The 15,391-nt window shown below is 36.1% G+C and overlaps 1 protein-coding gene across 1 annotated transcript in view; it reads left to right on the top strand.

Moving 5' to 3' along the window:
- Positions 1-15,391, top strand: part of frmd4a (FERM domain containing 4A) — a 211,210-nt gene that overhangs the window by 123,327 nt on the left and 72,492 nt on the right. Inside the window, exons 3-4 of the mRNA XM_088923580.1 lie at positions 1,690-1,784; positions 6,077-6,169. Of these exons, the coding sequence (XP_088779706.1) occupies positions 1,690-1,784; positions 6,077-6,169 (188 nt within the window). The remainder of the gene's footprint in view (positions 1-1,689; positions 1,785-6,076; positions 6,170-15,391) is intronic.

Genomic DNA, 15,391 nt, shown 5'->3' with positions numbered 1-15,391 from the left:
GCGTGAATGTTTTACCTTTCCTTCTGTGGGGCTTTTGGGAACTCCATCTGCAGCTGAATGATTTTCCCTGAGGAGAAGCTTCATTTTATTGCAAAGAGCTGGATGTTGGAGCACTATGTAAATATATGCAAACATGTTTTAAGGTAAAGAGTGTGGCCTTTGGCATATTGTTTCTGCCCTGAGAATTAATTAATGACTAAAATTAAAGAATAAATACACATTGTAAAAATATGCAATAATTAAGAAGAATGAATGTGGAAATTGTTGAAAAATTGACATTTTCATATATGGCCTGATATACATGGAAAGATTAATGGAAAACATCTTTGAATTACCAAACTTGTAACTGGAGCTGTTCTTACCTTTTCAACTTTGTATAGGAGTCACCATCAGGGGTGGTAAAGTTGTAAACTGCCTTAATTGCTTATAACTTCAGTGTAATTCCCATGTGCATAATCTGGGAATGGTATAGTGCAGCTCACTGTTCCGACATATTTTTAGTACATGTGGGCGTGCCAAGTAATTTCATAATTATTCTGGGTTTGTCTGTTCAGCTAATTGAAAACAGCCCTTGTAGGTTCAAACAAAAATAGTAATTAGAACACTTTCGTGATGAATAGCATAGTGCGTAAGGAAGAAAATATTTATACAGTACTCTGAATGTTATACATACGTGTTGTATTGACCAACTGGATGAGATTTTTGGATCAATTATCTGAAAGCACCCAAACAGACTAGGTGGGCTGGATAATTCACTTTTAGTTAAACCTCTTTGTACATATCTTTAGAATTATGCTGATTCTTTCCTGGGCTTTGTTTGGTGAATTATGATTTTTTTTACCACATTTGTGTCATATTTTTACAATTTGATTATGCTGTCCTTAAACACACAGATTGAGTTTTCAAAAGTCGAATGTGGGCTTGATGTTTATGTTCATAGACCCTTAGAAAAAACAACTCTGAACATTTAATTGGATACTTGTGGGTGGGTCAGGTTTAGGAGTACCGTGACTTCATGTCATCCCTTTTATTTAAGATCTTTGAAGAATGCTTCACTATTTTCTATGCGGTAGAACAGCAAATATTTTTTAGCTTGTTTTACCTCATATAGTCCAAATGTATGCCAGTATACTCACAACAGGGGTAACACATATGAAATACCCTTCTGCTGAAACAGGATTTTATTCATTTATTAGCCTACGCCTTAAAAAATAGATGTAAATACAAAATAAAATAGATGTAAATGTGTGCTGATCTTAATAAGAACGAATTGGATTGAAGATCTTTTTCTGTGTGGAATTAATGGTGTACATTGGCAAACTAAGGTTTCCCCCTTTTGAGCTCTAAATGTGGATTTTGCTTTCACAGGGATTTTTGATCCAGACACAGAGTCATGAATGTTTCTTATTGTCAATAGGAGAGATGTATTGAAAAAAGTACTGCAGCATTTGCAGTCCTTTTCCGGTCGATAAATGACTTGAGATTTTCTGCTGGCAGTGCAGCCACCTTGGAACAAGGTTGTGTTGTTAACATCTTTTTTTTTAATTGGCTCAATACCTATTAGAATATGAATAAAGGCTTGGAAGTTCAAGATTCATATCTGACAATTATTTTGTACGTATGAAACTGAGCAATTTTTTTTGTTTTTGTGGATGCAGTGGTGTAATGCATTATTTTTTCTCCTTTTAGCCCAAACTGCTGGCGAAAGATCTGTTGGACCTGGTGGCTTCCCACTTTAATCTGAAAGAGAAGGAATATTTTGGAATATCGTACACAGATGAGACGTGAGTAGCTGCTGAGTTCCCAGTCATTAGAAATCATTGTTCATTAAAAGATAAATAAATTGAGACATCCAAACACATATTTAATAAATGCCAAGTGCTACTGTGTGTCATATATGAGTACGTTTTAATAGACTTGGACAGCAGAATTATATGAGAAGATATGACCTTTCTATCCTGTTAGTTACCATTACACTCTAGTGTTTGTGGGAAATTTAATTAAGTTTTAATTAACACTTACAGAAGTTTAGGTCAAGATACACGTGTTATAAGAACTGTTTAACTTTTGTGACCTCGAAAAAGACGTGATTGTGTAATTTCTCTCGTTGAATGACTATTTTGACTAGCATATCTAAGGGGGTGAGCAGCATGGTGGCACAGTTGTTAGCATTGCTGCCCTGCAGTGCGGGGGCTCTGGGTTCAATTCTGGACCTGGGGTGTTATCTGCATGGAGTTTGTATGTTCTTCCCTTGTTCACATGGGATTCCTCCAGGTGCTATGGTTTATCCCCGAGTCCAAAGACATGCTGGTAGGTTAATTGGCTGCTGGGTGTGAGTGTGTGCGTGTCTGTGTTTGTGTCTGTCCAGGATGCACCCTGCAATGTACTGTACCTGTTGCTTGACCCTGAATAGGAGAAAGTGGTTAGAAAATGGATGGATCTAAGGGAGTTAAATCTTAATACAGATGTTATTCTGTTCTTCTTAATGATCAGTATCTTATAAACTTTTATCTGGCCTATAAACTTTCTTTAAAGCCTTCAAGTAATTGGATAAGAATTTTTTCATGTACAGTGAAAAGCAATGTATTGGGACAGTGAAATGTGTCATTTTGATGTTATTAATGTTGTAGGGGCATGATAGTTTAAATATATTGAAAAGATTACAGAATGGAACAGTAAATTGTGAGATAGTTTTTATGGCTACTAGGAATCAAACACAACGACAATGTACGCACAGGAATTGATTAATTTTATTAATACAGCAAAATGTGCAATAAAAATGAGTAAAAACATATGTGAATCAGTCTGCCTTTAAAACATTCACTGTGGAATTACAAAGATGCTAGTAATAATAGGATTCAAATACACTGACTATAAAACTAGTTTCTGTCAATTTCGCAAATTAACTATCAAGTATTCTCACAGGTTATAATGTGAACATTGTAAGTTATACTGGACCAAAACTGCACTCTGGCTAGGCCATTCTTTGAAAGTCCTGTAGAGAAACAGCTGAATCTGGATTTGTCACAGCTGTCCAATCTTCTTCCAATGGCTCCATACTAAGGATGTCCTGTGGTGCAGGGAACAAAAACAGGTTCCTTGCTATTGTCGTGCTCAGCTTGGCTTTCCTAGAATGGAAATAATTCTACTTACAGTAGATTTTATCTTAAGTGTTTGTGTGCAACAGTTTGTGCACAAAGTCTGGCCCAGGTCTAGTACATAGGAAGAAACTCAGTCCTATTTTGGTTTCAGCTGCTACACAGAATATGGTATATGTTCAGGCATCAACAAAAGTCTAAGTGTATTAATTTCATTGCACGGGCAAAATTACAATTGGAGGAGCTCGTTGTAAGACTCGTAGGACTCTCTCAATATGTTCCTTATTAAACCTACGTTTGCTTCCCTGAAATGTGGACAATGGTGGTCATACAGTAGTCCCATGTTTAATTAGCTTGAAAGGTTGCCAGGTTTCAAGTGTGAGAGAGTGTGCAAGTTTACATTGTTGTGCAGTAATCATGGTTCATTAAGTCCATTTATTAATATTATGGTTGGTGATTGGTTGTGATGTCGTCATTGTGTAGTTGTCTTTTCCACTCCTCATTGGTTGGACATTCTAGATGATTGGCAGGTAACCTCCAGGTAGAGTCACACTCCAGATGTTTACCCAAAAAGAGGCACTGAGGTGTTGAGCACTTCATCTTTGGAGCTATCAGGATAAACCTAATTTATGATTTAGAGATTTGTGTCAAATGTCAGGATATGGCTGCTTATCAGAGAAGCCCAGCTCTGCCACATTCCTAAGGTGTAATCAGGGGAGGTATGCTATGCCAGGATTATTGTTTGTTCAAGGCAATGGAAAAATTATTAAAATCTTTATGAAAAAGCAATCTTAAGCATAATAATAAGATTTTATGCTTCAAAGTTAAACTTCACTGTGTTTTCTTCTGTATGGGGAAGACATCAACCAAAATTGGAACAGTCTGAATTTGACCTTTTGATTTGCTTTGCCTGTGAAGCAAATAAAAATGATTACAGTACCATAAATGTGGAAAATGTTTGTAAAAACGGACGTTTAAAGAGTCATGCAGAGTTCTACAAGATTATTTGAAATCCATTTTTGTGAACTCTGTAACTTATGCAAATATGTTGTTTCCAAATTTGGATTTCATGCAAAACAAGATACAGCAGTTTATATAAACAGGAATGTAAGACTTCCTGGACCCAATTTGCATTGCATTCTCTTAATAAGCAGCACTTGAAATATGAATTAAAAAGAGATTTTCAAACAACAGAATTAATTGAACACTGCTGTAAATGAAAGGTGTTATCTGACTACATTTGTTTTGAATGTGAATTGTGTTAATGTAGTAAAAGGAAATTGATTACACTTCTAACTGTTTGGAATAAAACAGTTTTAAGGTGGTATCGGGAATAATGAATTTATAAACTCATTTATCAATTTTTGTGGTAGGACATTTTCCTTGCTTAGATTAAGAATAAAGAATCTAGTTATCTGTTTGGCAACTTTAATAAGCTAGTTATAATAAGTAAACTGGAAATACAAAACTGACAGATGGTGTAATCCTCACAGCTCTGTTAAACTGAAGGAGCAGCAAGCACTAAGACTAGCTTGCAGAAACGTAAAGTCATTTACTAGATGTCTTGACAACAAAGGTAAATCCTTTGCCGGGAATAGTCCGTAATCACAGTCACCAGAATGGATAGACACATTCAGAAAGATTTGAATGAGAAGACTAGAAGGTACTGCTGTGGCTGAGAAAACTAACACAGGGAAAGAAAAATAGGGGCTAGAGGTGTCAGTCTTTTTAATCAGGAGTCCAGTGCACAATAGTCAGCACAAAATCCACCTGCTTAGAACAAGTCTTATGCAAAAATTAGCATTAAAAGTTGTAATTGATGATTGTAGACTGACAAAATAATTTCTGATAATATAGGTGTATCATCAAGTCCAAACTGTAGTTGAGTCCAGCTCTAAATTTAATGTAATGGTGAAATGAATCTGTCTTCACTTAAATTCTGAATCAACAAGTTAATATAGAGCAGCAGGTTCTGGTTGAGTACATGTATCCAGATACTTCAAATCATAAAGAAACATGTAAAAAAGCCTTTACTCCTAATTTCAGTATAGGTGTTTGATGCTGGCTGACCATTAATTAATCCGTTTTCTTTAATTATAAATAAATCAATTATCAAAAAAGTGGGTGAATGAAAACTCCTGTAATGGAGCAGATTGGAATAACAGTATTCTATTAGCCCTGTGGTAGGATAATATCCAACACCTGTGATTTGAAAAATTAGTTTTTCATTTGGGAAACATTTTACTGCAAACAAACTCTACTAGGTGGAATTACCATGGGGGCAAACCTGTGATGATCATATCTTAGGACAAGAAAGACTCTTCTTCTTTGGTTGTTGGCTGGTAAATGAAGACATTACATAAAACCGAATCCTGTAAAAATATTTGTGTTGAGCCAAGAGGGTGCAACATGCTGATCACAGGACTTGTCAGCTAAGATTCATGGTGATTATTGGGGGTGAAGCCTCTGCCAGCAGACCTGCCTGCTACCAGTAGTTTTCCCTGCTTCTCCGTGATATCTGAGCTGTGATCCTCATCCTTGCAGAGCACAGGAGGGGGTTGGTTCTCCTCTGACCTCCCTCTAAAGCATTCTCTTTTCCTTACTACAGGCTTTCTGGGTAATTGATTAGCAGGTTTAATATGCATGTTCCAGGGGGTTCTGAGATGACTGTGTTTCTATCAGAAAGAAGGGTCTTTCAGTGCTAGGGGGAATATCACCAATTTGCATACTGCAAAGTCCTGCATTTTTCTAATTTTTTTTAATCATGTCCTTCTGACTTACTCAAGCCACGGTGTTATAACAGAAAATGCCTTTCTTAAACTGAAGTAACTGTAGATGCAAGTACTTTGAAAAACAATGGCATATTTTTCAGAGTCATGCCAAATCATATGGGGAAATGTTTTCAGAACTGAATGTTTGTGTAACCTGATTTTAAGATTTGATTTAATTTTAATGGAATTTATTAAAATTTCTTTCAGGGGGCATTTCAGTTGGCTGCAGCTTGACCGTCGAGTGTTGGAACATGAGTTCCCCAAGAAGTCTGGGCCAGTTGTGTTGTACTTCTGCGTCAGGTTAGTAAGAGCTCTGGTGTGCTTCCCACACAACAAATATAAAATATAAAATTGATTCAATCCCTAAACGTGATAAACAGAAACAGGCAATTGCTTTTCCCCCCTTCCTTCCTTTCTGTTCCTCATGTGCAATGTTTATTTTCAGTGTTACGGAGCTCCTGGAATGGAACCGATCGCGCTAGGTTTTTGACAGATGCGTTTGTCTAGTGATGAATTGCATACACTAGGAAGAAATACCCATTATGCTCTCAAACATGATTACTTGCTCAAACACTTCAGCTTTTCAGCTTCAAAGCCTGCATCAGGATGAGAACTGCCTAGCTAGAGCATGCCGATGCACCTGACCAGGCACTTGAGCATGATAGTGCAATCAGGGCTCTGAGTACTGTGCATGTCAACATGTAAAATAAGTAATGGATTTTGTGTATGTGGAAAATGTTCAAGGTGCAGTTAAATCAGTTTTGTGAAAGACACCACTTAAATGGGCACAATTTGGCTGAAACAGCATAATTGAAGCTCCAGTAGGTTACTTGGTTACTACACAAAATCTGAAATGAATTACTGTAGGTTAATTTGCTTTGTACTTGTTTTCACAATGATAATTTTGCACTTTTAGAAAGTGTACAGATTTAAATATGCACAGCATTTAGATATGTAAAAAGGCTGAATAGACTGGATTCTCAAAGCAAATATATTGCAAGCATACTGTATGGAACTATTCCATCATTTACCTTAAGGTGTACTTAATTTATTTTTTAAACATTTCAGTTACAAACTAGAAAGGGTTTCTGACCATTACAGGTATATTCATAAATGTATTTGACATTAGGAGATAGTTGATGCATGATCTATAATATTTGGGACTATGTGACGTGCAGACCTGTTTTTCAGCTACATTTTTGTATGATGGGTTATAAAACTGACCCTTTTGGTTAGCTGGGCATATTTGTCTCTTTCTCCTGGAAGCAAAAGCATTAAGATCTTCAGAGTGCAGCTTCCCTGTTGGGAACACTGGATGTCACAGTTGTTGGCATTATAACTGAGACTAGCTGTTTACTGTGTCCCCGGATAGTGACTTAAACAACTGACAGAACCGCCCTTTTGTCAGCAAGCAGACATTAATGTTTCACGTTGACTGCTGCCTCCATGGAACAGTGAACAGCATCAGTCCATCGAGGAATCTCTTAACACTACCCCTTTCAGAGGTTATGCTGTGTGACAATCCATTGGGCGTGTCGTAATTGGATCTTTAAAAATAGGTGGACCCAGCCTAACAGACACACAAAACACACAGCTGTAAGGTTCAAAATCCCCGGTGTAATTTGTTTACAGTGCAGGGAAAAAAACCCACACACTCCCGACTACACTTCTTCTCAAAGTCACTAACTAGCATAGCCAAGCAACTAAACTGCTTACCGGCCTCCAAACAAACAATTCACTAACAGTTTCCCCTGAGACTCGTCACAAAATTTTACCAGGAAAAGTCTCTCTCTCTGAGACACTTCACCATTAAAGCACTTCCAAAGTTCACAAAAACTCTCAGAAATTTCACTAATTCCTTTGGTCATCGCTCAGTCGTTCTACATCCTGTGAATAGCGGACGTATATTCTGTATTACATTACATTACCGTAAATGTTAGTAAAAACTAACCAGAATAAGATTGAAAGTTGTTGTTTGCGTAAGTATTCAGACCAATGAACTCAATATTTGGTGGACACATCTTTGGCAGCAATTACAGGCTCATACCTTTCCAGGTATATTTCTCACTACTTTGCACACTATCTTGGTGCAAGCTTGGTGCTCGCCCATTCTTCTTGGCAGATTTGCTCAGATTCCCTCATGTTTCTATGGGATTGCTTATGGACTGAGCTTTTCAAGTCATTCCACAGATTCTCAATAGGATTCAAATCAGGATTTTGACTGGGCTGCCCAAGGACATTCACTTTCATATTCTGATGCCACTCCAGTGAATCTCTGGCCTGGTGTTTTGAATCTGTTTTAGTTCTGAAGGAAGTATTCCTTCAAGAATTGCTGGTACTTTGCTCCATCTATAATCTCATCCATATTGACAAGCTTCATAGCCTCTAATGATGAGAAGCAGAGCTATAAGGTAATGCTGCCACCACTATTCCTAATGGTAGGAATGTTGTTGACTGAGTGAGGCACTATCTTAAGTCTGCGTCAGATGTATTGCTTTGCATTAAGATAAAAACGTGCTAATTTGTCTTGGCCAACTACAAAGCCTTTTGCCACATGTTGTCAGGATCACTTAAATGCTTTGTTGCAAAGTACACGGGATTTAGGATGGGTTTTCCACTCTGCTACAGAAGCTAGCTTTGTGGAGTCATTGGGATGTTGTTGACCCATGGACATTATCTTCTGTCTCAGCCACTGAACTCTGTAGCTCTTTCAATGTTGCCATTGGCCTCACGATGACATCCCTTACCAGTTTCCTCGTTGTCCAGCTGCTGAGTTGGAAGAGACATCCAGATCTTGATGGTGTCTGGGTGTCCTCCACTTCATAATGATCAACTTTACCATCATGTCCATCATGATTAAAGAGATATGTTTAGGGTTTTTTAAATGTTTTTCTGCCTTTCTCCTGATCTGTGCCTTTCCATATCCTTATCCCTTAGCTGTTTTAAAAGATCCTTGGTCTGAATTGCTGCATCTCTGCTTGAAATAAACTGTAACTGAGGGATATAACAGAGATAAGTGCCTTTATTCTGACACCATATGAACCACTATTACTGTTTGAATACTTCCACAGTCACAGTAGCAAAACATGCTTCAGTTACATCCCCTGTTAATACACGTCAGTATTAATTACTCCAGGTTAAAGGGAGCTTCACTAGGAAAGAATAAACTTTGGAAATGTAAACCCTTATGTATAATGCAAATCTGAATTCATCATTTAAATCTTAACATTACTACTATGCCAGAAGAGCCTGCAGTGCAGCAGTCCGTAAAGGATCTTAAGCACGGCGTAATACCCTTCGCTTCTAAATATTCATGATTCATAATGTACATTCTAAGCCTGATTTTTTTGTGGTTTATGTTTTTAAGAAAAAAAGATTTTCCTTTTTTAACGTGTACTCGGTGTTTTAAATAGAAGCAAGATAAAAGGAAGACTTCAACAAAACAGCAGCTAAGTGAGACCAAGTGTGTCAACATGAAAAACAAATGCCTTGACCCCAATGATGTATTTCTGCTACAGCGCCCTCATAGTCATCTGTAACTGCATTCGCTAATCTGGGCTTTTGAATGGCATGCAGACAGGCTCATTAGAGTTTCAATTAGTACCTTATCATCTTTCTTTAGCCTAGTAGATTTATTTCTCTGTGGAATACTAAATTTAGTGCACTTTTTAAGCTTTCAGCTGTGATGTTACTTTAAATGTTACAAGATGTGAAACCAAGCCAGAGTCACATGTCTTGTTTTCTGTTTTTAATTGTACTAATGGTGCAAGTGTTAGAGTTACCAATAGTATAAAGTAACAAAGAAATGTTTAATACTATTAACATACTATTAACACTAAAAAAAATCATTTAGCATTTCAAAGAGATTAAATATTTTCTTCAGTTTGTTATCCATCTTAAAATCCCAATATTGTCTATATTGATGAGATGCTCGATAAAAACTTCATGAAAATTTGTTTCAGTCCTACATTTTAATGTGAAAAGTCAGTAATAGGCTCCACTAATGAATCAAAAGGAATTTGACTTACAATTAAATAAATACCTTAGGTTCCTGGTGACGTTTTTATTAAGAAGGCTCAGTGCAAAGTAAAAATATATCTTAAATGACATGAAATTCAGAATGCTGATATCCAAACCATACAGGTACAGTATGGAGGAACACCAGCATGCACTGTTATTGGCACTTTATTTCAAATGGCAGCAGGTTTGCTGTCCTTAAGCAGCTCCTTAGCACAGCAGAAGAAACAGGGGAGACTGCGTGACTTGTTGAACACATGCAGTAATTTAAAGCCTGATCTCTTGAGACGCTGCTGGAGTTTAAAACTAATTTACACTGGTTGAATCCTGCTACCATTGTTAAGAAATGAAAGGAAAAATCATCTTTGTATTTTTGTTTTGTTCAGGAACAGTTGTTTTCCAGGCTCTCTTTGTTAGTGGTAGGCTCTTCTCAAATGTGTCAACATAGAAGATCACAATTTCGGTGACCTTGGATACACATTCCCTAGAGGGATTCAGGGATAAAAAGCTGCTGTATTAGAAATGGAGGATTTATCTTCATACACATTTTAATATGAAAAGTTAGTGACAGTGTTGGCCATTTGTCTGCATAAGTGAAATATTTTGGTCAGTTTTATAATCCTCTTACATAAAGTGCTATATGACATTTCATTTCAAAGAATTATAAAACGTGACCATTGTAATATTAATCTGACAAGGATAAGACATATAACTGAGTAAAATCACTTAAATGTCACACGTTATATTTTGTGATTCATTGTGTGAGAGAAAATAGCCATTCTTTCTTTTTAATTGTGCAGTCTGTGAACACATGCATCATGCTAAGGCCTCCACCACATCCCTCAAATTTCCTCACTTTGGTCCACACGGGCTGAGATTATCTTTTAATTAGGGCATGACTGACAGCAGGCATTCACAGTTTTGAAGCCAGTTGATCTGTCTAAGGAATAGATAATGTATTGATTTTATGTCCATCTTATTTAATCACGATTTTTAATTGTTTTACCCAGTATAACAATTGCAGATCTGCCAATCTGTTAAAGGTCCCAAAGATGTCTTTATTCATTATTTATAAAAGCAAAAAAGAAAAGAAAAGTGGATAGATCATGAATACAAATGTACACAATAAAGAGGGTGATTCAGACAGAACTGAAGTTTCCAAATGGTTATGTTTTATGCATTTTTTTCTGAAATTGATATGCCTCTGTTTTGTATACCAATGTAGAGAATGGCTTTAGATACAGTGAGACCCAGAAATAGTCAAGAGAAATGTAACTGCCAGTGTTATCTGAAATATAACCAATGAAACTTTATCTCGTGTTGGAAATTGGAAAATGCTTTCATGTCATGTAAAACACAGAACTGGTTTAGCATAAATGAAAGCTGTTTTTTTTTCTGAGATCTGTTTTGATTTTCAAAGAAAAAATACAGATCTTGAAATCAGAACAATTTAAGTACCAATCAAATATCCGCATATTTTTGGCTCTGTGATTCCTGTGAATGACTGTGAGTGTTCTTTTTCCTGAACCAGCTTTAGACTGCATCCATCCATTTTTTTTTTCTCCAGTACTGGAGAAGAATATATGGACGGTGGCTAACCAGCTTGTACTGCATATTCACTCACTGCTGAATGACAGCCCAGTGATAGCCGTGTTAAAGTCTGCTCCAAGATTGGAATCTCATCAAGCTTATTTAGCATATAATTAATAGCTGTGAGTTCCCCTGAAATGTTTGGTTCCTCAATAATACCTTGTCACATTAATTTACAGTAAATAAGATTATGGTTTTTATTTAGTGATACCGTATCCTAGAAGGAAGATCTGCCACTGGTACATCAATAGATCATAAATTGATCTTTTTCAGGCAAAGTAAACATCTTATTTTCACATCGGCATACAGAACGTGTGACTTGGAACTGTCTTTCATGAGGCATCTGTTCAGAGATTTTGTGTTCTTTGATGAAAGCTTGTTATTATGGCTTTGGAAGCATTACATACTTTAAGGATATATTTTGCTTTTGGGAAGACTTGCGTTGCATTTTGGTTTATTCTCCAAATGGGATGGTCCTGTTCATACTGGAGAAAGAAAAAAAAAAAGATCAGAAGAGTCTTCTGTCTTTGAAGTACCATCTCGGTTGAAATACACAATAGTCACTGCTAAAGAGAGCTTTGTAAAGAGTCTTTACGACACTTGTAAAGACATGTATTTTAAACAAATATGTTGTTTGTAAAGTGTAGGAGTGTCTGTTGTGTTTGGGAGTAGCAGTTTCAACATTTTTTGCTCAGGGTACAAGGTGGAGCTGAACTGTTTGTGAAACAACTGTTATTACGGTCTTGAAAGCCATTATTTCCCTTACTTGCGCAATAATGCGGATATTTGATTGATTTTAAATAGAAACAGCTCAAAGTCAATTTCTTTAATCGAAGCATTTTATATGAATTGATAGGGAACCAGGTAAAAATGACAATTACATCTTTTTATTTTCCATTTTCCAAGTCACAGTTGCTTTCAGTTTTATTAAAACATACAATTAATTAAAAAATATATAATTTAGATTAAATATAATCAAATGTTTAAAAAAATTATGAAGTGACAATTTGGAAGATATAGGATCAGTATTTTGCATTTAAAAAAGAAAAACTTGGCCATTTTTATTTTTGTACCATTTGTTGTTATGGTACTAAATAACAAGTTTAGGGAAAGGGAATTTCAGTTATTGAAAAAAAAAATGTTCAAAAAATTGAATTAGCAAGCTTGAATAGTAAAATCATATGCTGGTTTATCTTTTATTTTGCTAGATAATGAAATTATTTTACAGTTGATACAGTTAATTTGTTTATCCTTAAGTAAAGAAGAACTGTATAATGATCCATACATCTGATATTGGTTTTCTGTACTGTCTTATATAACTGCATTTATATAAATGCAGTTGTATATAAATCAGTACAGGTAGTGATCAATGTGGAAGCCATACCTTTGGTTTAAAATTGGTACTTGTCATTTTTGTCATTCAGTTGTAGCTCTTATTGCACACTGTTTCTACATTTACATCAAATATTTATGCTGTGTTGTACTAAAAATCATATTTCGCATGTGTACAGAATCCCCTTGTCCCTCAAGAACACATTTTTTGCATTAAATAATGAGTACTTTTGGTGTTATGTACTGCAATAAAGGTGGATGTTAGTTATAGAATCAGTACTATCATAAACTTTAACAGACATTAAGAAGGCTGAATTGTCTTTCACTTCCTAAAAGCTGCTAAGGATATTAATTCTGGTAAAAGATTTTAGTTTTACAGGATGAAATATTATGGAAAGTTTTCTTTTCATAGTAAAATTAGTTAATAGTTCTGATAGCTATCAATGAAATATTTGTCACTCTTCTGTTCAGGCGCTGCTGCTGCCAGACTGATTAACCATGAAGATACTGCTGCTAATAAGTGTATATGAATAACATGCAATCCTTCTTCTTCGCATTTTCCCACTTATGTGGGGTCTGCTTGTTTGCACCGATTTTTCCCCTTTGTACGTTCTGCGGCGTCTCGGCAGGTAACTTTTCAAGTCAGCCGATCCAGCCAGCACGTAAATGGTCGTCCACGGGGCCAGCGGCCGTCCACATTCAATTCGAGGCAATATACAGCTCATATTATCCACTAGGAGTCTTACTCACTAGGAGTATGCATTGTGCAATGATATGCTAAACTGATGCACCAGAGAAATGTAAAGTGCTCAATTTTCTGGAATAAAACATTTCAATATAATTATCAAAATAAATTGCATAAAATATCGACAGATGATACTAACCTCATTTGACAAATAGCACACAAAAAGTCTTCTTTGTCATTATTTTAAAAAAATCAGCCAGCGTTCATTATCTTTGCATGAAAAAAGAAGTCACTCCTTTCAGCAGCAATAAGTTAAATGAAACCCTCATTCTTGTATGGACAGATATGCACTTTACGGGGTTTTAGGTCTGGAAATTGACTTGGCCTTTCCAAAATCCTAAATTTCTTTTTTTTTACCCATTCTATCGTAGATTTGCTTGTGTGTTCTGGAACATTGTTCTGTTGCATGATTCAATTGCGTAAGATGGTCTTACATTTTCCTCAGGAATACTTTGGTATGGTGTAGGCTTCATGGTAGACTCAATGATAGCAAGGCATACAGCTCCGGAGGCAGCAAAGCAAGCCCAAGCCATAACCCCCCTCACCACCGTGCTTGATGGCTGGTACCTTCTGGTCAAAGGTCATGTTAGATTTTAGCCAACCATGACGTTTGGCTAAAAACTCCACTTTTGGCTCATCTGTCCAGAGCACATTGTTCCACGTTTTCTTGGAGTCATTTCTTTCTGACACTAGTGCTATGTTGTTTTTGCATTGTCTTACCAGAAAATCGAAGCACTGGCTGGCTTGAACAACACGAGAGTCAGCATAACATTCATTACAATATCTCTGCCTCAGATGCTCTGTATCTTCAGAAGAGTTTATCAACATGTGAGCTCTGGACTGCCCCTGAGCTTGCAGATCATTTAAATGCAGACGGAGATCTACAGTCTTTCTGCTGATATGCCTTGAATTTTTTCCTGTTGCCACTGCAGTTTAACAACTGTATTATGCGCATGGATCAGACAAATATGATGGTCCTGGGCCAAAACACTGACACTTTGCCTTCCTGGACATTGCTTGTCCTTCACAGAGCAGCATAGATATGAGATGATCAATACTATTCATGTGAAACATGGCTTTTCTTTAGGCTGTTAACTAAAATCATAACGTTTTGAGTTTATATTTATACAGAATCTTAATTATTTCATGTCTTCATGGTATTCAAGTAAAAAACAGTGACCTCCTGGCATTTCTGTGACACTACATGACCTGAGCTCTATGTTTTCTTATTCCAAGTAACAAAACCTGACTTACAAAACAAATCAACAAACCTGTTTGCTCACTATTTAAAATGTAAATAACATATCTAAATACCAAGAGAGCTATAATGCTAATTAAGATGTAAAACTTGTTGTGCTATGTCTGTGCTATTGTGCTTAGGACATGTATGAATCCTCTTCAAACTAAAAGCTGTTTATTACTTATTACTGTTTAAATGATTACCTTAATAGGGGTATAACATTTTGTGTGAATCTTGATTGTGTATTGATTTCAGTATTCCCAATTGCTTTGCCACATACAGAATTTCCCTTCTACTAACAAATTGTCTGTCATTTAAGTCCTCTTATTAGATTATCAATTAGAGGACTTAAATGACAGATACACTTAAATTACTTTTTGAAACCAAATCAGTTCCTGTTCAGTTTTGTCAGATCAAATCATTGTGGAATTGTTATTTGTATCTTTTGAATTTTGAACATTATACACACATTGTTTTAACTGTGAACAATAGAAAGTCATCTTAAATAAATTCAAAGAAAATTCACTTGTTCAACTGTTTTTTTTTCAGTTCAAAACAGGCTCTGTTGTTTTTCTTTTATAGTAATATCATCATCAAG

Source organism: Atractosteus spatula, chromosome 8 (assembly GCF_055471065.1).
Source record: "Atractosteus spatula isolate fAtrSpa1 chromosome 8, fAtrSpa1.hap1, whole genome shotgun sequence".
Lineage (NCBI taxonomy): Eukaryota > Metazoa > Chordata > Actinopteri > Semionotiformes > Lepisosteidae > Atractosteus > Atractosteus spatula.
This window is presented reverse-complemented; position numbering and strand designations above follow the sequence as displayed.